Source organism: Equus caballus, chromosome 14, assembly GCF_041296265.1.
Source record: "Equus caballus isolate H_3958 breed thoroughbred chromosome 14, TB-T2T, whole genome shotgun sequence".
In the NCBI taxonomy this organism is placed as follows: Eukaryota; Metazoa; Chordata; class Mammalia; order Perissodactyla; family Equidae; genus Equus; species Equus caballus.
In genome coordinates, this window is record NC_091697.1 from 100,763,435 (window position 1) to 100,779,258 (window position 15,824).

Consider the following 15,824-nt stretch of genomic DNA (forward strand, 5'->3'; position numbering starts at 1 on the left):
ACAACTAGAGAAAAGGATTCTTCCTCCAGAGCACAGTAATTATTTCTGTAAGACGACAGCCCTGTATCCCTGCTAGCGTCTCAGAAGTCACGCAGGTGCACAGTCTTCACCACGGCTTCAAGGAAACAAGGCAGATGCCAACGTATCTTTGGGGATTTAGTCTCAAAGACAGATTATGTAGGAAAGCTCTGACATGCCAATTAGCAGAGAGTTGTAGTTTCTAAATGCTACAATATGAAGCATTTATTATCAACGGGCAAAAACAACTGGCAGGTCTTTGGGATAAAAATTAGCTCATACAATGGGTAAGGAAAAAATGGATTTTTTAAGACGACATTCAAAATCTATCAAGTACGTGAGTGTGCCCATGAAACAGCACCTATAACTGGGGTAAACACATAATTTATTATCCAGAGCAGGACACTTTTGAGTGAAAGAGGCTTTTAATAAATATGCCAGGAAAACAGGTGGAGAACAGGACTGTCCCAAGCAAACCAGAATTGATACCCCCAGCAGTGACACTTCTCTGGACATTAATAAACCCAACAACAATCGCGTACACTAACCACGACATTCCAGGGAGGCACTGACGCAATTACAGAGTCAGAACCCGCAGATGGTACTCAAGCTCCCATCTCTCTCCATCCATATCCTTGGTGTGGAGTAACAAATAGCACTTTTATAACCACACAGCACAGCGGTAATTAATAGCGAACGTGGAACTTAGTCAAGGTCTGCATTAATTTGTGGACCACACTGGATTCAACCCAGTCTTTACCTAGAATTCATGCAGTGGGCACTGTTTCACCAGCCCCATTACCACTACTACCACGACAACAGGCTCAAACTTGGACAAAATGTCAGAAGAAATTTTTATTTTCTTTTTAAGATATAGTATACGTCTGCATAGATCTTTAACCCCTAGTGAAATCGTGTCTTGATTATGAAAAAAGGAGTCTTTTCATTGGGTTTCTAATCTGAAAGAGTTTGCTTTTTCTTTTCTATTTCAACAAATACTTATTAGGGGTCTACAGCAGGCCATGCTTTGTCCTAATAGATGAAGCAGAGGAGAGACAGACCAAATGACTGTCAATTCAATGAAAAATATTGCTCAGTTATTTGTAATCACTGAGATGAGTGGCTCACAAACCTGACTGCACATTGGAATTATTTGAGGGAGCTACCATATGATCGAGCTATCCTACTTCGAGGTACGTATCCAAGGAAAGGAAGTCAATATCTCGAAGACGTTAACATTCTAACGTTAGAATTGCAGCCTTAAGTTTGGCATCTGGAGTATGTACCCAATCAATTGCATCTTTCCCAATTTCCATTGCATTTGTGCCATCTTCACGACTGGGACCCCACCACCATTTTCCCTTCAACACCTCAGTGACCTGGCTGAGAATGAGCCTCACTTAGCAATGTAGTTTAGCAGTGCTGGTCTTCTCCCAAACTTGGAGCAGGCCTGACCTCCTGCACACTGGCTGGCTGGCTGACATCCTCCTCCAGGTTAGAGAATCTACCTTGTAATGTTCTGCACCGTCACTTGCCAGACACTGTGTACTGCCACTTGCTGGACACACTGCTCCTGGAACTCTCGCCTGCTTGAATGTTGATGCGGGCCTGGGCAAGCCAGAGATGTCCACTTGGAGGTTACCAGTGATTGCTGGTCCCTGCAGCTCCCTCAGGCATGGGGAAGACATTCCTGGATTCATTCCCTTTTCTTGCTGGCCTGCCAGTAAGGTTAAGGCACTACCTTTGAAATCTTGTTAGAAAGAATATAAAACATTTACAGTCATACAGACTATTGAAACATTGTTTAAAAAGTATTGTTCTTTTTAAAACTTAAAGAGCAAATTCCAACTAACTCTATTTTGAGACAAGTTTGAGAATTTCACTACATGTTAATATTCTTGGAGGGATGGTGGAATCAGCCAACGTGTGAGTGACTCCAAAGTGAAGTGCCCAGCCACTCTGCATCAACATGGGGAGACTACGTTGACTCCTGTGCCCAGTGGTCACTGTGAGGGCCACTGCAGGGAATAATCTACAGAAGGAATTAGAAATACGTCCATCAAACGTGGGGAAGACATTTAACTGAGCAGGAATAACAAATGGTTGGGAAATAGGATGGAGAGCCTCCATGCAAGATCATGTATTTAGAAAGAAAAAGCACACAGAATTGAGAAGCCAGGCTGTAAGTGCTGTAAAAAACTCAGGGACATGGTTGAGCACGTGTCACCCTAAACACGCAGGGAGGGAGCACTGTTAAGAGTCCACAAATGTATAAGGTTCAATAGTGGGGAGATCGCACACTCGCTATATTGGCTAACAGAAAGGTCCAAAATGAATAAGCTCAGTTCCGTGGATTTAGTAGAAGCAGCAATCTTGGTTCCATAATTAAAATTGTTACTAAAAAGTAACAATTGCCAGATAGCTGAAAATCCCAATATTGAACAGGAAAAATAATAATTTATAGCAAATATTCATTAAATGTTTATTACTTGAATGAATGACAATTTCATCCAAGAATCTTTAAGTTGCTTAAAACTATGACAATATTTAACTTTTCAGATTTCATATGATCTCATTCTTCCTGTGCTCTAGTTTCTAAAAGCTTGGTAATTCTATTTCTTATCAAAAATTCTCATGCTCATAGTGAATAAACTGGTGATATTATAAAATTATTTTAGTTCAAATTAAAAGGTATATTCCTGCCAGACACTTCACCCAGTTCCAAATTATCTGAACTGAAACAAATAAAAATATGAATTAAGTTTTTATATCATTCTCTAAAACTTCATGAACTGTATTCTACCAGTTTAGGCTTTATTTAGAAGTTTTTCATTTTAATGTGTAGCTTACTGCCCACGAACTTTCTAATTACATAAGAGAAGTCTTAGTATTCAAGTGTTTATAGTTTTAAAAGTCAGGATGACAGGAACCTGCAACAGACTTTCTACACAGAGGCCTCTCTGTTTCTAACAGGCATTACCGCAGTCACAGTTTACCCTCACGTCACCCAAGAGGGGCTGTTACTGGAGAGTTGTTTCGTACAATTGATATTTTTAATTCTCTAGTTTTCGTTCAACAGTGTAGTCTTCATTTTAATCAGGAAGAGAACTCTGTAATTTCTTCCATTTCAAACTCGTCTGTCCTCTTTCGCAGGTCTTCTGCATCATTTATCGTCCATAACTTTGCAAAACACTTTAGCCTTTTCCTGGAGAGAAAATAAAATATTATTTATTTTATAAATGAAATTGTGGCGGGGACAGAACTTCTCACGGAAAGCTACGAAGAGTCTACGACATTGGAACACGAGGCAGGGCTCTGCGGCGAGGAAGCTGGTCAGCATCCGCCTCTGGGGAAAGGAGCTTTCAGTGCCGCTGCTGTAAGCAAGGCGGCGGGGCTGTGCTCAGCACTCCTGCCTCCAGCGAAGGGACAGCCCAGCCCCCTCCCTCTTCTCACTCAGCCAGGGGCTGTGTCTGCCCCCAGGATGAAAAGTAAAATGGATTTAATAAAATAAAGCGAGCTAAGGAAGGAGTAAAATGCCAACATAATATAGACCAACTTGTTTCTGCAGAAGAGCAACCCAGTTAAGTGTTTAGGGTCTGGAGCAGGAGTATCTGAGTTCCAATTACTGCTCCACCTCTAACTAGCTCTGTTGACCCTGTTTTCCTACTCTCGCTTGGCCTCGTTTTCCCCAACTATAACATGGGGCTAACAACAATACTTACCTCAAAAGGTTGTCCTAAGGATTAAGTGAGTTAATGTATATACAGCAGTAAGAACTGTAGCTGGCACACGGTGTCTAGGCTACTGCAAATGACTGCTCAGATTTGTTTCTGTGCACAGTAAGTGTTCAATAAATATTAGCTATTATAACAAACACATGTGATGCACAAGGTTTGGTTTGGTTTCTTTGATCTGGCCAATGGAATTGATGTATAAGCACTTTTAGTGAAAATGTAAAATGACAAGTATAGTGTCCTGATAAATCAACAGAATCCCATCGCAATGCAATCTCTTCCTACAGTTCTCTGTCTTGTCAAGACAACTTCCTAGAATTCAAAATGTCAAATACTAGTGGGAAGAGTTAAAATATTTATAAATAATCTGTGAATCTTATTGTTCTTGCTTTATAGGCTATATAGCAGCAACAAATATAAACTATCGTATTTTACTGCCATCTGGCAGATAAATCTTTTGAGGCAAAGTTTTATTCTAGTTTCTTTAGGGAAAAAGAAAAATAATAAGACAACAAAAGAATTAAATTTGTCTTTGGACTTTGCAAAGAACTAAGGGTTAAGCTTATTTTTAACTCTCATAGATGATTACTTTTCACTCTGGAAAAATTTTATATTCATCTACTTTGTAACAAATAATTAGAAATAGGCTGTCACTGATGACATCATTTGCTTCTAATTTGGTATTGCAGAAATGATCCAGAAGAGAACGTCAGCAGAGGAAGGTGCAAGTCACTTCTAATATTCCAGCACTTTGGACCCAGTCAATCACCATTTACCACTGCAAGGTGTGCAGCACAAGGCAGAAGCACGAGAGGAAGGAAGAGGAAAAAGAAGTTGGTTGCAAAACTGTACTTCAACATACAAGTTGGCAATTGTTTCTTTAACTAATATTTGCTGTTACTGTCAGTGTCTGACTCCTAGAGACCCTGTGTACAGCAGAGTGGAACACTGCCCAGTCTTTTTTGTGCCATCCTCTCACCTTCTGGCGCTCTACTAGACAATGCTCTGCTGCTATTCACAGGGTTTTCATGGCCAATTTTTTTGGAAGTAGGTGGCCAGGTCCCTCTTCCTAGTCTGTCATATTCTGGAAGCTCCAGTTAAATCTGTGCATGATAGGTGACCCGGCTGGTATTTGAAATACAGGTGGCACAGCTTTCAGCATCACAGCAACACGCAGCTGCCACAGTATGACAACCGACAGGCAGGTCGTGTGGTTCCCTGACTGAAAATGAACCCGGCCACGGTGGTGGGAGTGTAGAATTATAACCACTAGACCACCAGGGCTGGCTTCAACTAATATTAGGTATTAATATTTCAATATTTAAATTTGGTAACGATATCCACAACTGAAAAATATGCTGGCCAGCCAAGATTTTCTATTTGACCAAGAATCTCTTCACTCACGGTCATATGGTTCTAGACCAGGGTAGTGATGTCCTGCCCCAGGCAGATCAGACTCTCCAGGCAGGGCAGGGACAGGACAGGAGGTGAATGAGGAGTTTCTGTTGTTTTATAACATAACCTTATATTTGGGAAACAAAGGCTATAATTTGTTATTTATTAATACTACATTTTCTTAGGAATATCTTCCTTCCAAAGTATATCTCAGGTTTACATTAAGATTTGTTTATATACTGACTACCTCCTGGCTGGATATCAAGGGTAAAAGGTAGAATGTGTTCACGTAAGCATCCTAGGTGACAGGAAAGTCAGTTTAGAATGAAGAACTTGTCACAAACAAATCCACAAAATAAGTGACATGTGGACAACGACTACAATTATCTAGTTATGTAATGCTATTATTTTCAGTCATGTCCCGACACAATTCTTAATTTCTGAATGCAACCACTGCATATCTGAATGCAACATATGAATAAAAGAAGTACTCTGAGCTTTTATATATTGAAGTTTCTTTTAGTAATTTCTTGTATAAATGAACTTTTTAAGCAACTGTGTTGGTACACATTAAGGAGTTAATTTAATTCTTTAGAAAAATGACTGAGAAACCAATTTAGCAACTTACTAGATAAGGAGCTAGCTAAGAAGACAGGCTGAATTCACATGAGCTCTGGGAAGAAATGTTTTCATTTTATTGTAATTAATGATTAGGAATATTTGAGGAGGTGTTTAAAGACAGATCTGATGTTCATTTATGGGACAATCCTCTTCCTTGGACAACTCAGAAGGTTTCTTTATAAATCAAAAAATGCAGCACAATCATTCTGACCTTTTCATGTTGACTAATCCTTCCAGCTCTTTTGACTTGCTAGCTGCTTTCTTTAAAATTTCTCCAGGAACATCTGCTAGTTTAGCCACATTTAGTCCATAACTCCTTGCTGCAATTCCTTTGGTTATTTGATAAAGAAAAGTGACAAAATCAGGGACTTGTTCTTCTTCACCTACAAAATCAGTTAAAAGAAAAAAGGAGATAAAGGAAACCATGCCTGAAGGTTCAAAGAAATTAGAGGATTAAAGAAGCAATATAAATTCTTACAACTTTATTAAAATTTACAGTCTGAAAAAGAAACCCACAGTTCCTAATCACCTGTTAGCTCCTTTTATCAATTTTACATATCTAGAAAAAGGGTAAATACTATTTTGAAAATGCTTTTACATTTAGGTTCTATCTTTTAGTTCACTTAAATTGGTTTTTAACCATGATTCATTATAAGCTAAGAAGTATTTAGTTTTATGCTCCTCACTTAAAAATTTGAACTGAACTTCCATATCAAAGAGAGTGATTTTGATACATGGTACAATACAATTTCTCCTTTTAAAACAGATTTAAAAAAAAGCCTTATTCCAGTGAAAGAAGAGCCAAACAGTCTTGTATGTAATACACTCTGTAAAGTAACATATATAAATGATGTTTCTAACAGTGCTGGAAACAAAACAACAAAAACAGATAAGGAAATATTACATGTTGTGCAGTTTAAATAAGATTGAGAAATTCTGGTTTATAAAGTAGGCTAGCTAACTAAGAGTTATACATACTGAAGTGGATGCTGTTCAGTATTACCCAGACCCCACTTAGGCCTGCAGGGTTCACTGCCCGGCTGTGAGGAAGGTGTTAGCCACAAGCCTCGGCGGAGTGCTCTCCTTGGGAACCGGCTCAGCTGCAGAGAGCTGCCTCACCCAAGGTCACGTCCCGTCGTGGGCAGCCTGCATCCAGTGACTGGTTGCTGTGGGGTTGGCAGGCAGCCTCTGAGATGTCCACCAGAGACCCCTGCCTTCCCCTGTTCATGCCCTTGTGTCATTCCTTCTCCTTGAGTGTGGGCTGGACCCAGTGACTTACTCCTGATAAACAGAATATGGCAAAAATGATGGGATGTCACTGCTGAGATTAGATTACAAAAGACTCTGGCCTCTGTCGTGGGCACTTTCTCTTGCTTGCTCTGAGAGAGCCCAGTTGCCATGTTGCAGCCTGCCTTATGGAGAGGCCCAAACAGAAAGAAACAGATGTCTCTGGCCAACAGTCAGTGAGGGCCTGGGGGCCTGCCAACAGCCACGTGAGTGAGCTTGGAAGCAGAGATTCTGAGGCCTGCCAACAGCCATGTGAATGGGCTAGGAAGTGGGCTGACCCGGTCAAGCCTTGAAGCGACTGCTGCCTCGGCCAATATCTTGACCAGAGCCTGGTGAGACACTGTAAGGTAGAGGTGGTCAGCTCTAGAGCTCTCACGGTGTTCCGTTCGGGTGTTCAGTGAGGAACCCCTGAATTCCTGACCCACGGAAATTATGAGATAATAATTGTTTGTTGTTTTAAGCTGCTATGTTTTGGGGTAATTTGTCATGTGGCAATAGGTTCCTGTCTCCCTCACCCCCAGCTGAGGTAACTCTGAAGGACCATGCCAGTGTCAGAGCTCTCTGCAGGGCTGGATGAGGCCTTATGACTGCAGCCCAGCCCACTCCTGCCCTCAGGTGTCAATCATGAAAACGCTCCCTGATAAACTTGGCACGCAAATCTGAGAATCTGCCTCCCGGGGAACCCGGTCCTCCGCACATACACATACACGTGGACTCAAAACTTGTAAAGAACTGGGATCGAATGAAGTACAGTAATACAAAGACAATGCTGCACAGAGCTTAATCTTCGATAAATCTAAAGCACCTCAGGATGATGCAGCTTTTATCATGAAATTCAGTATCACTGCACTGTGCTCCAAAAATGTCCAAGATGAACCAGATTCCCAATTTCTGAGACCCTGCTACACTTATTTTAAGTTTAACAAGAGCTGTTCTCATACATTATTTCACTTGAGAATGTGTACACTTCATTCTTTTATCAGCTAAAAACTATAAAGGCAAAAGACTGAACACAACAGAGAAAAAGAATAATGGAATTTTCTGTAACCTCCTCTAAGAACTCAGACACATAATATCTTTCGAAGGGTGGGTGCTGGAAGTAGGAGGTAAAAAGAATGCTGACACTCTCAAGAATACAGAGACTAAAACCGACATTACAAAGCACTAAGAATACCTTTTGCCTCCAAATAAAAATTAAGGAGCACAAAGAACAGGTGAGGAAGTGGGTGGGCACAGACTGGGAAAGAAGCATGCAGAAATCAGAGCCTGCTGACCTGGGTAATTTTCTGTTAGTTTTTGATGCTCCCAAGACCAAAAGTGAAGTAAACAGTAGAAGGCAATCTAAAAAGCAAACTCTTCTCATCTTTAAGACAGAAAAATAGTCTTTATCACTTCAACTGGCTTAGTCCTAACTGACGTCCCTCCTTCCAGCCTCTCCTCTATAATCTAGCCTCCATGCTGGTCTTTCTAAAAAAAAAAAAGGTTCATTCATCTGTCTGTCCATCTGTCCGTTCATTATCCATCTATCCACCCACCCACCCCGCCCATCCTTTTCTGAAAGCCTACTAAATGCCACAAAAACTCCTTGAAAATTGCTTTGCTGATGGCTTTTTTGCTTCATATATATACATGTATGTGCATATACACACACATACACACATACGTGTGTATACATATACACACATATATATATACTATATATTGTAAATGTACATATACAATATATAGCTATAAAATGCTTTTTCTATATAATATAGCCACAAAATATAGTAAAATTATATATTATATTGCTCTGAATAACTTGTTAAGATACCTCAGTACAACAGTTGCTGAATTTATCATCACATGCTAGTCTCCACGTCAGTACTAATTACGGTAGTTCTCAGACCATCAAGGTAAATAACGTGACCACTCTTCCATAACCACCTGAGGGAGCTTTTTCTATAGTTATGTTCTGCCTCAAGACTGTCCTTCAGCGCTCTTTGCGAGGAGAGGGGAGAGCGCACGTACGTGATGGAGAGGCGCAGGGGGCAGAGGAGAAAGGACAGCACACGGGAGAAGGACGGAGTGTGTGTGTGATGGAAACGTGGAGGCAGAGAGCTGGGGGGCAAGACTATGGTAAAAACAACTCACTTCTTTACAGCCGCACAATAACAGACCTTGGTGAGGACTTTACTTAAAGCTATGACTATTACTTAAATGGATATTGTTGACAAGTTTATCGGACACTGCTTAGAGTCAGTGGAAGTAATAATTAATGTTTCTGCTTGTTACAGGGGAACTTAGCAAAATTTGTCTTAAAGCCAAACTTATCTAGGCAGTTATTGAAGACATGTATCCTGATCAAACAGTTTCTGAGGTCACTTTTAGGATAGATTCATAAAATTTTAGAGGTAGATGAGGTACTTGTCCAAGATTTTATAGACTGGAGTAGACTAAAACACGGTTTCTTACTGCTGGTCCATGCTTTATCTCCCACACCACGGGAAATAGAGAAGCATAGTATCTCAGAAGCCACCCAAAAGGGCTTTGGGGCATTTTCCGAATGCCCTACATAATGGCCTCTGATGTAGACAGAAGAGGAGTCAGGTCAGAGGTAAGAGACGAAGCACAGATATAGCCAGGAATGATACTAGAAATGAGCATGCAATGGAGCAATGCTGCAAAATTCTGAGTGAAAATTATTTTCAAAGTAAAATTCTAGCCCTCGCTAAATTATAAATCAAGTATGAAGGTATAATGAAGACATTTTCATTCATGCAAAGTCTTAAAAATATTACTTCCTTTAGTTGATATTATTAGCAGCCTACCCAAAATCTATTCCAACCCTAAGAAAACCCTGTTTTATAAGGAATTGACTCTCTGACCATTCAACTCAGGGGGCAGTGTCCATATATCCAGCTCCAAAAGTTGATCTTTCTTACTGTAGGCTGATCAAAGTCATCCCTGCCATTCGCACTTCTAGGAATTGGTTTAAGAATAAGCATATGATTAATTCTGAAAATGAGATGAGACAAGGATGAGATGCCAGTGGGCATCTGAGAAAAGTTCCCTTGCTCCTAAGAAAGAGTCACAGGAAATGCTGGTCCCTTTTCTTCCTTTGGACAAGGTCAATTCCAGATGTGATGCCTGAAAGAGCTGCAGCCACCTTGCCACTAGCCTGATGATGAAGACGGCAGAGCAGGAAGACAGAGCCTGGAGAAGTGCATGAAAGAGAGGCTGCAGCCCACTCTCCCGCTGAGGTTCCTGTAATGGGAGATTGTATGTATCCTTATTGTGTGAGCCAGTGTGAGTTCAAGTGTTCTGATACTTGCAATCAAACACACAGAAGACAGGGTAAGAGAATTCCTAGGATGACAGTAAAGGCAGGTCTCAGGCCACCAGCTGGGCAGCGGGCTCAGGGAGCAATCAATTCAGATGATCGGGAGGACAAAGGGCTCCAGGAGGAACGACCCCAGTGAGGAAAAGTGGAACTAACAAGTTGATCACATGGAAAAATGTCTCGAGATGTGTTTTGCAAGGCTTTTGGAGGGTATAGGAAGATTCAGCTACAGATTCAAATAAAACAATGAAATGAAAAAATAAAAACAAGGTAATCATTATCTTCAGAAAAAAAAAGCTGTAAAAGAAAGAAAGGAAATGCACTTGTCTTCATCTGTGGCTCAGGAGTGAGCAAGACTTACAGGCAATAATAGTGAAAACAATGAATATGAGTGAAACAGAAAAAATGTGAAATGACTATACTAGGAGGAGAGAGGGAGGGAAGGCTGAAGACCTCCGTCCAACACAATGAGAAGTCAATCAGTACGTGTCAAGTTGATGAAACAAGAGCTGGGAAAATAAGCACATTATTCAGAGATACGGAAGAAATGGTGAAAGAGTTGGAAACAGTTGCCTTGGGACTGGGATGGGGAGGGGGTGTGGAGTGAAGGGACAGAAGAAAGGGACAGCTGCCTGTTAGCATAACCCTTTTAGCATCATTTAATGTTTTAAATTATGTTCATGAGTAAAAACCTAAATTAATAAAATAAAATGCCAAAACACTTGAGATGCGAGGTTCTGGGTTAGCAGTCAGCTCGCACCAAATGCTCATCTTGACCCATCCGCGGGGGTGAACTCAATTTTGTTTATCTCGGTGGGTCTAAGCTTATAAGCTCCTCCTGTCACTTTGGATGCAGATTAATAGACATGAAACCGCTTCCAAGAGAGAATTTATGATGTGTTTTCAAGACTGCATGGTGGTGAAAGGCAAGGATTGCCTAACATCACCTTTATCTTAGGTCCAGTGCTTTGTTTCATTTGGGCCAGTTGCCTGATTTCTTTTTCAGGTCCATCTGTATTACTTTTCCAAAATAAAATTTGGACTTTGGATTGCCTTGCATATTGGATTTTCCATTGTGGCACACCAACTGCATAAACCATCACTGGCCCACAGGCTGGTAGCTTAAAAAAAGTTACTACTGAGCAGGAAAGAAACTATGCTAAAGTCTACTACATTACCTATAGCACTTGAATCTATTTCTATTGGCTAATGGTGTTCTTTTTCATGAACTGTCTCATTTCTGTGGCCTTAGTGCACTAGTGTAAGTGGAAAGGCTAGTAGGAAAAATACTGTAGATCCCACATAGCAGTTCTGGCAGAGTAGAAGAGAGGAGACCTGCAAGCAGAGGACATGGATCCTAGGCTCAGTTCTGCCCCAAACCAGGCAGCTGATACGGGCAAGCCCCTTTACCTGTTTGAGATTCAGTCTCCTGTCAAATTAAGAGAAAACACATCCAGTATAGCATATGGCTCTTAGTAATTAATGTTAAGTGATATTTTTGGAAATATATTGGGCATTTTAGAGATGACTAATAATATTCTGCACTTGACTGTTAGGGCATCTTTCCTGAGATGAATCTGAGAAGAAAACCTAAACATCCCCCTAACCCCACTCTCTTCTAGTAGAAAGATAAGGAATACTAGAAAAGGACTGAGATGGCAAGAATAAATGCAAACTTTATTTGACCCAAAGTTTAGAGAAAATTAATTTGGACAAATGTTATTCACAATCAACATTCACAGCTTTTATTATTAACAAGCAATAAGTTCATGTTCCTACAAACTTCGAGTTCTCAAGCATTCTAGTTGTACCCACTGCAGGAATGTTTCCTACCTTGATCCGGTTTGCTGTCATCCTCATTGACCAAGAATCCCATGTGGTAATTCCCCACCTGCTGTGAGTAACTTCTTTCTAATTCACAAACTGGTGGATAATGGGTGACAAACAGGGTTAGGGATTTCACCTAAAACAATAAGACACATGATAAATGTTATTTTATTTTTTAATTTTATTTTAATTAAAACTTTTCAAAACTTTTTGAAATTAAAACTTTCAAACCTTCATAAAACTTGCAAGAAAAGTATGATCAACATCCATACACTCTTTATCTAGATAGCCAATTGTTCATATTTTGCCATATTTCCCCTTCTTCTCTCCCTCCCCACCTGCACGCATGCACGCACACACGCACACACACACACACACATCCCTTCCTTTCCTTAACCATTTGAGAATTAATTGCAGACATGACACTTCATCCCTATATACTTAATATTTTCTCTTCTAAGAACAAAAACACTCTCCTACACAATCAGAATAAAATTGTTACACTCAAGAAATTTAACATGGATATATTACTATTATTTAACAGATAGCCTATAAATTTCACTAAATTTATAAAGAATGTCCCATTAACGTTCTTTATAAATGTTTTCTATTTTTATTTTTTTTTAATCAAGGATCAGGGGCTGGCCCAGTGACACAGTGGTTAAGTTCATGCAATCCACTTCGGTGGCCCAGGGTTTGTGGGTTTGTGGGCATGGACCTACACACTGTTCATCAAGCCATGCTGCAGCAGTGTCCCACATACAAAATAGAGGAAGACTGGCAGAGATGTCCGCTCAGGGCCAATCTTCCTCACCAAAAACAAAAAACAAACCACCCAAAAAACTCTCACAACAATCAAGCATCATGTTTTAGTCTTAGACTTAGCCATGTCTCTCTACTTTCCACTAATCTAGAAGGGTTCCCTAGCCTTTTCTTTTTGGTGTTTTACAACATTAATATTTTTGAAATATTCAGGACAGCTGTTTTGCATAACGTCCCTCTATTTGGATTTTGCTGAACTTCCTCCTGATTAGATTCAGATTAGACCTTATTATCAGAAATATTACATACATATGGAGGTGACAGACCCTTTTCAGTATATCATATCAGGAGGCACATGATGTCAATTTGACCCATTATCGGGATGCTAAATTTGACTATTTGATTAAGTGGGTGCCCAGAAGATTTCTTCCCTGATGCCCTTCTCCTTTGTAATTAATAAATAACTTGTGGGGCAATATTTTGAGACTGTGTAAATATCCTTTTCTTCAACAATCTTTCAATTCCAAAAGTTTTGCCAGCTATTGATCATCATTGCCTGAAATCAGTTATTATTATGGTGGTTAGTAAATACTGATTTTTTTAAAAAAATTCTCTATTTATTAGCCAGCATTCTATAAAGAAGAGCTTTCCCTTGTCCACACCGTACCCCCACCATTTAAAAATTTATTTTTGTTTTGTTAGTATCGGTATGGATTCATGGATTCTTTAATAAGCATTATTTTTAGGCACATATTACTATGTATTCTATAAGTCCCTATCTTAAGGAAGTTAACACCAAATATTGGTCTCAAGATTAGCTGGAGAGGGTAATTAAATCAAAGAACTCCAGTTTTGATTCATCAGCCATTCACCATATTAAAAGTCACAACATGTGCCTTTTCTCTTGTAACAATTCCAAATAAACCTATGAAGGCAAGGTTTCTTTGATAAGCTGCTCTTAAAATCTGCAGAAAGCTGAAGGATCTTCGGACGAGCTGTCTTCATGGTGCTGCTTCCTAAGCTGATGGGCATTTCCAGCCAGAAGACTGAAGGGTTTGGGTTCCAACACTGCTCTCCTCCAGGCCGTTTTCAGCTTGCAGCCACAACACACAGCACCCTCTCCCCCCTCCCCATCCCAGCAATCATAAGACACTAGGAAAACAAACATTTTTCTTCATAAAAGGGTTAGGGACTCTTGCTCCTGCTCCTGAAGAATCCTCTTCAAGGATCTACCTCTAAGGTAAATTTTATCTAAAAATAATACTTTCTTCATTAACACTTAAAAAATCCAAAAACTGCTATAGAAGCAATGAAAACAGAAGTGACAAATTCAATTCTGACATAATTTCTTCCTGAAGGTTCTTAAATGAATCTCTGAAATATTGCCAAACTGCTTTTGGTAGCCAGCCTCCAACACAGCCCCAAAGATCTTCACCTCCCAGTGTTCACGCTCTTAAGTAGCCTCTTCCCAGACTCAATCAGGGCTGGCCCTGGGTGGTCAGGAGAACATGATGGCAGTGACAGTGTGTGGCTGGCTTCTGAGGTGAGGTCATAAAACACGCTGCTGCTTCTAACTTGGCCTCTTGGATTGTCCTCAGCGAAGCCAGGCACCACTCTGTAAGGGTCCTCAAGAAGCCCTGCGGAGAGGCCCACAGGGAAGGAGCTGAGGGCCCTGGCCCACCACCAGCACCACCCTGCCAGCCCTGTGAGTGAACCACACTGGACGAGCGCCCGCCAGCCCCAGTCAAGCCTTTGGACGACTGCAGTCCTGGCTGACAACTTGACTGTAACCTCAGGAGAGGCCTTGAGCCAAAACCACCCAGCTAAGCTGCTCCCAAATTCCTCACCTCCAGACACTGTGAGAGATAATAAATGATTTTTGTCGTTTTAAGCCACTAAGTTTTGGGGTAATTTGTTATAGGCATGGTAACTGATGCATTGCTCTAGAGTAGCTACAATGAAATCAAACCCAAAGGTGGCCAATTCAGTGCCGCCATAATTTGTTCCTAAGGCTCTTAAATGAATGTTTACAATGTGTTTTGGAGGGAGTGACAGGACTGTACTGAACCTGTGATAGGCAGTTTCTACAATGATTAAAGAAAAGTTCCTGAGCTATCTTTTAGCAAATAATTTCTTTTTAAAGAAAATCAAATTTACTTCAAACTAGGAAACATGTCATTATTAGCTCTGTAATCTAACTGTGAAAACAAAAAACTGAGGGCCCCAAAAGTTTAGAGAAAAAGGGATTTTATTTTTGCACTATGCTTTTTCAAAGAAATACAAGTAAAAATATGCTTTCATTGGCTGTTTGAGGAAGAAATGAAAATGAAATGGGAATAAAAGAAATGAAAATGGGAGGAAGACACAGGGACAAAGAAAAGAGTAAAAAAGGTGGAGAACAAAACAGAAAAAGGAAAACTGAAGAAGGAAGGTTCAAGAGCAGGTGATGAGAAGGAGAGAAAGAAAAGGGGAGACCCAAACGAACAGAGAGAGAGAGAGAGCGACTGAAGCGGAGAGCTTGATCGAGACGACAGGGATGTAAAGTTGGACCCAAATGAAGCTCCACATTGAGATGCTTAGAAATACATTCTGAAAAAAGGGATCTGCACTGAAGGAGAGACCAGATCAGAGGCCTTACACTGAGATCTTGTGGGATACTGCTGAGCAAAGTATTTCATGGGGAGACATGGCACTCTCTCCTTTTTGTCCTTTTCTCAAGGACTGGTTGTAGAAGAATGGTCCCTGCTCTTGAATTCGAGTTTGCCAAGGATAATAAAATACAGTTCTGGGTGGAAATATCTCCAGGGAGGCCTTTCTCCTACTGACCAGACCAGGTTTATTTTGCTTCAGCAAAAGGA

General features: G+C 40.4%; 1 protein-coding gene across 2 annotated transcripts in view; it reads right to left on the minus strand.

Moving 5' to 3' along the window:
• Positions 1-424: 424 nt before the first annotated feature.
• MSH3 (mutS homolog 3) overlaps positions 425-15,824 on the minus strand; it is a 157,849-nt gene continuing 142,449 nt past the window's right edge. For both annotated transcript variants that reach the window (XR_011425697.1, XM_001503855.5), the window contains 3 exons: positions 12,211-12,340; positions 5,980-6,151; positions 425-3,223 (listed from right to left, as the gene is read on the minus strand). Coding sequence is in view for 1 of the 2 variants with exons in the window: in XM_001503855.5 (XP_001503905.3) it covers positions 3,115-3,223; positions 5,980-6,151; positions 12,211-12,340 (411 nt within the window). In the remaining variant the exon portion in view is untranslated. The remainder of the gene's footprint in view (positions 3,224-5,979; positions 6,152-12,210; positions 12,341-15,824) is intronic.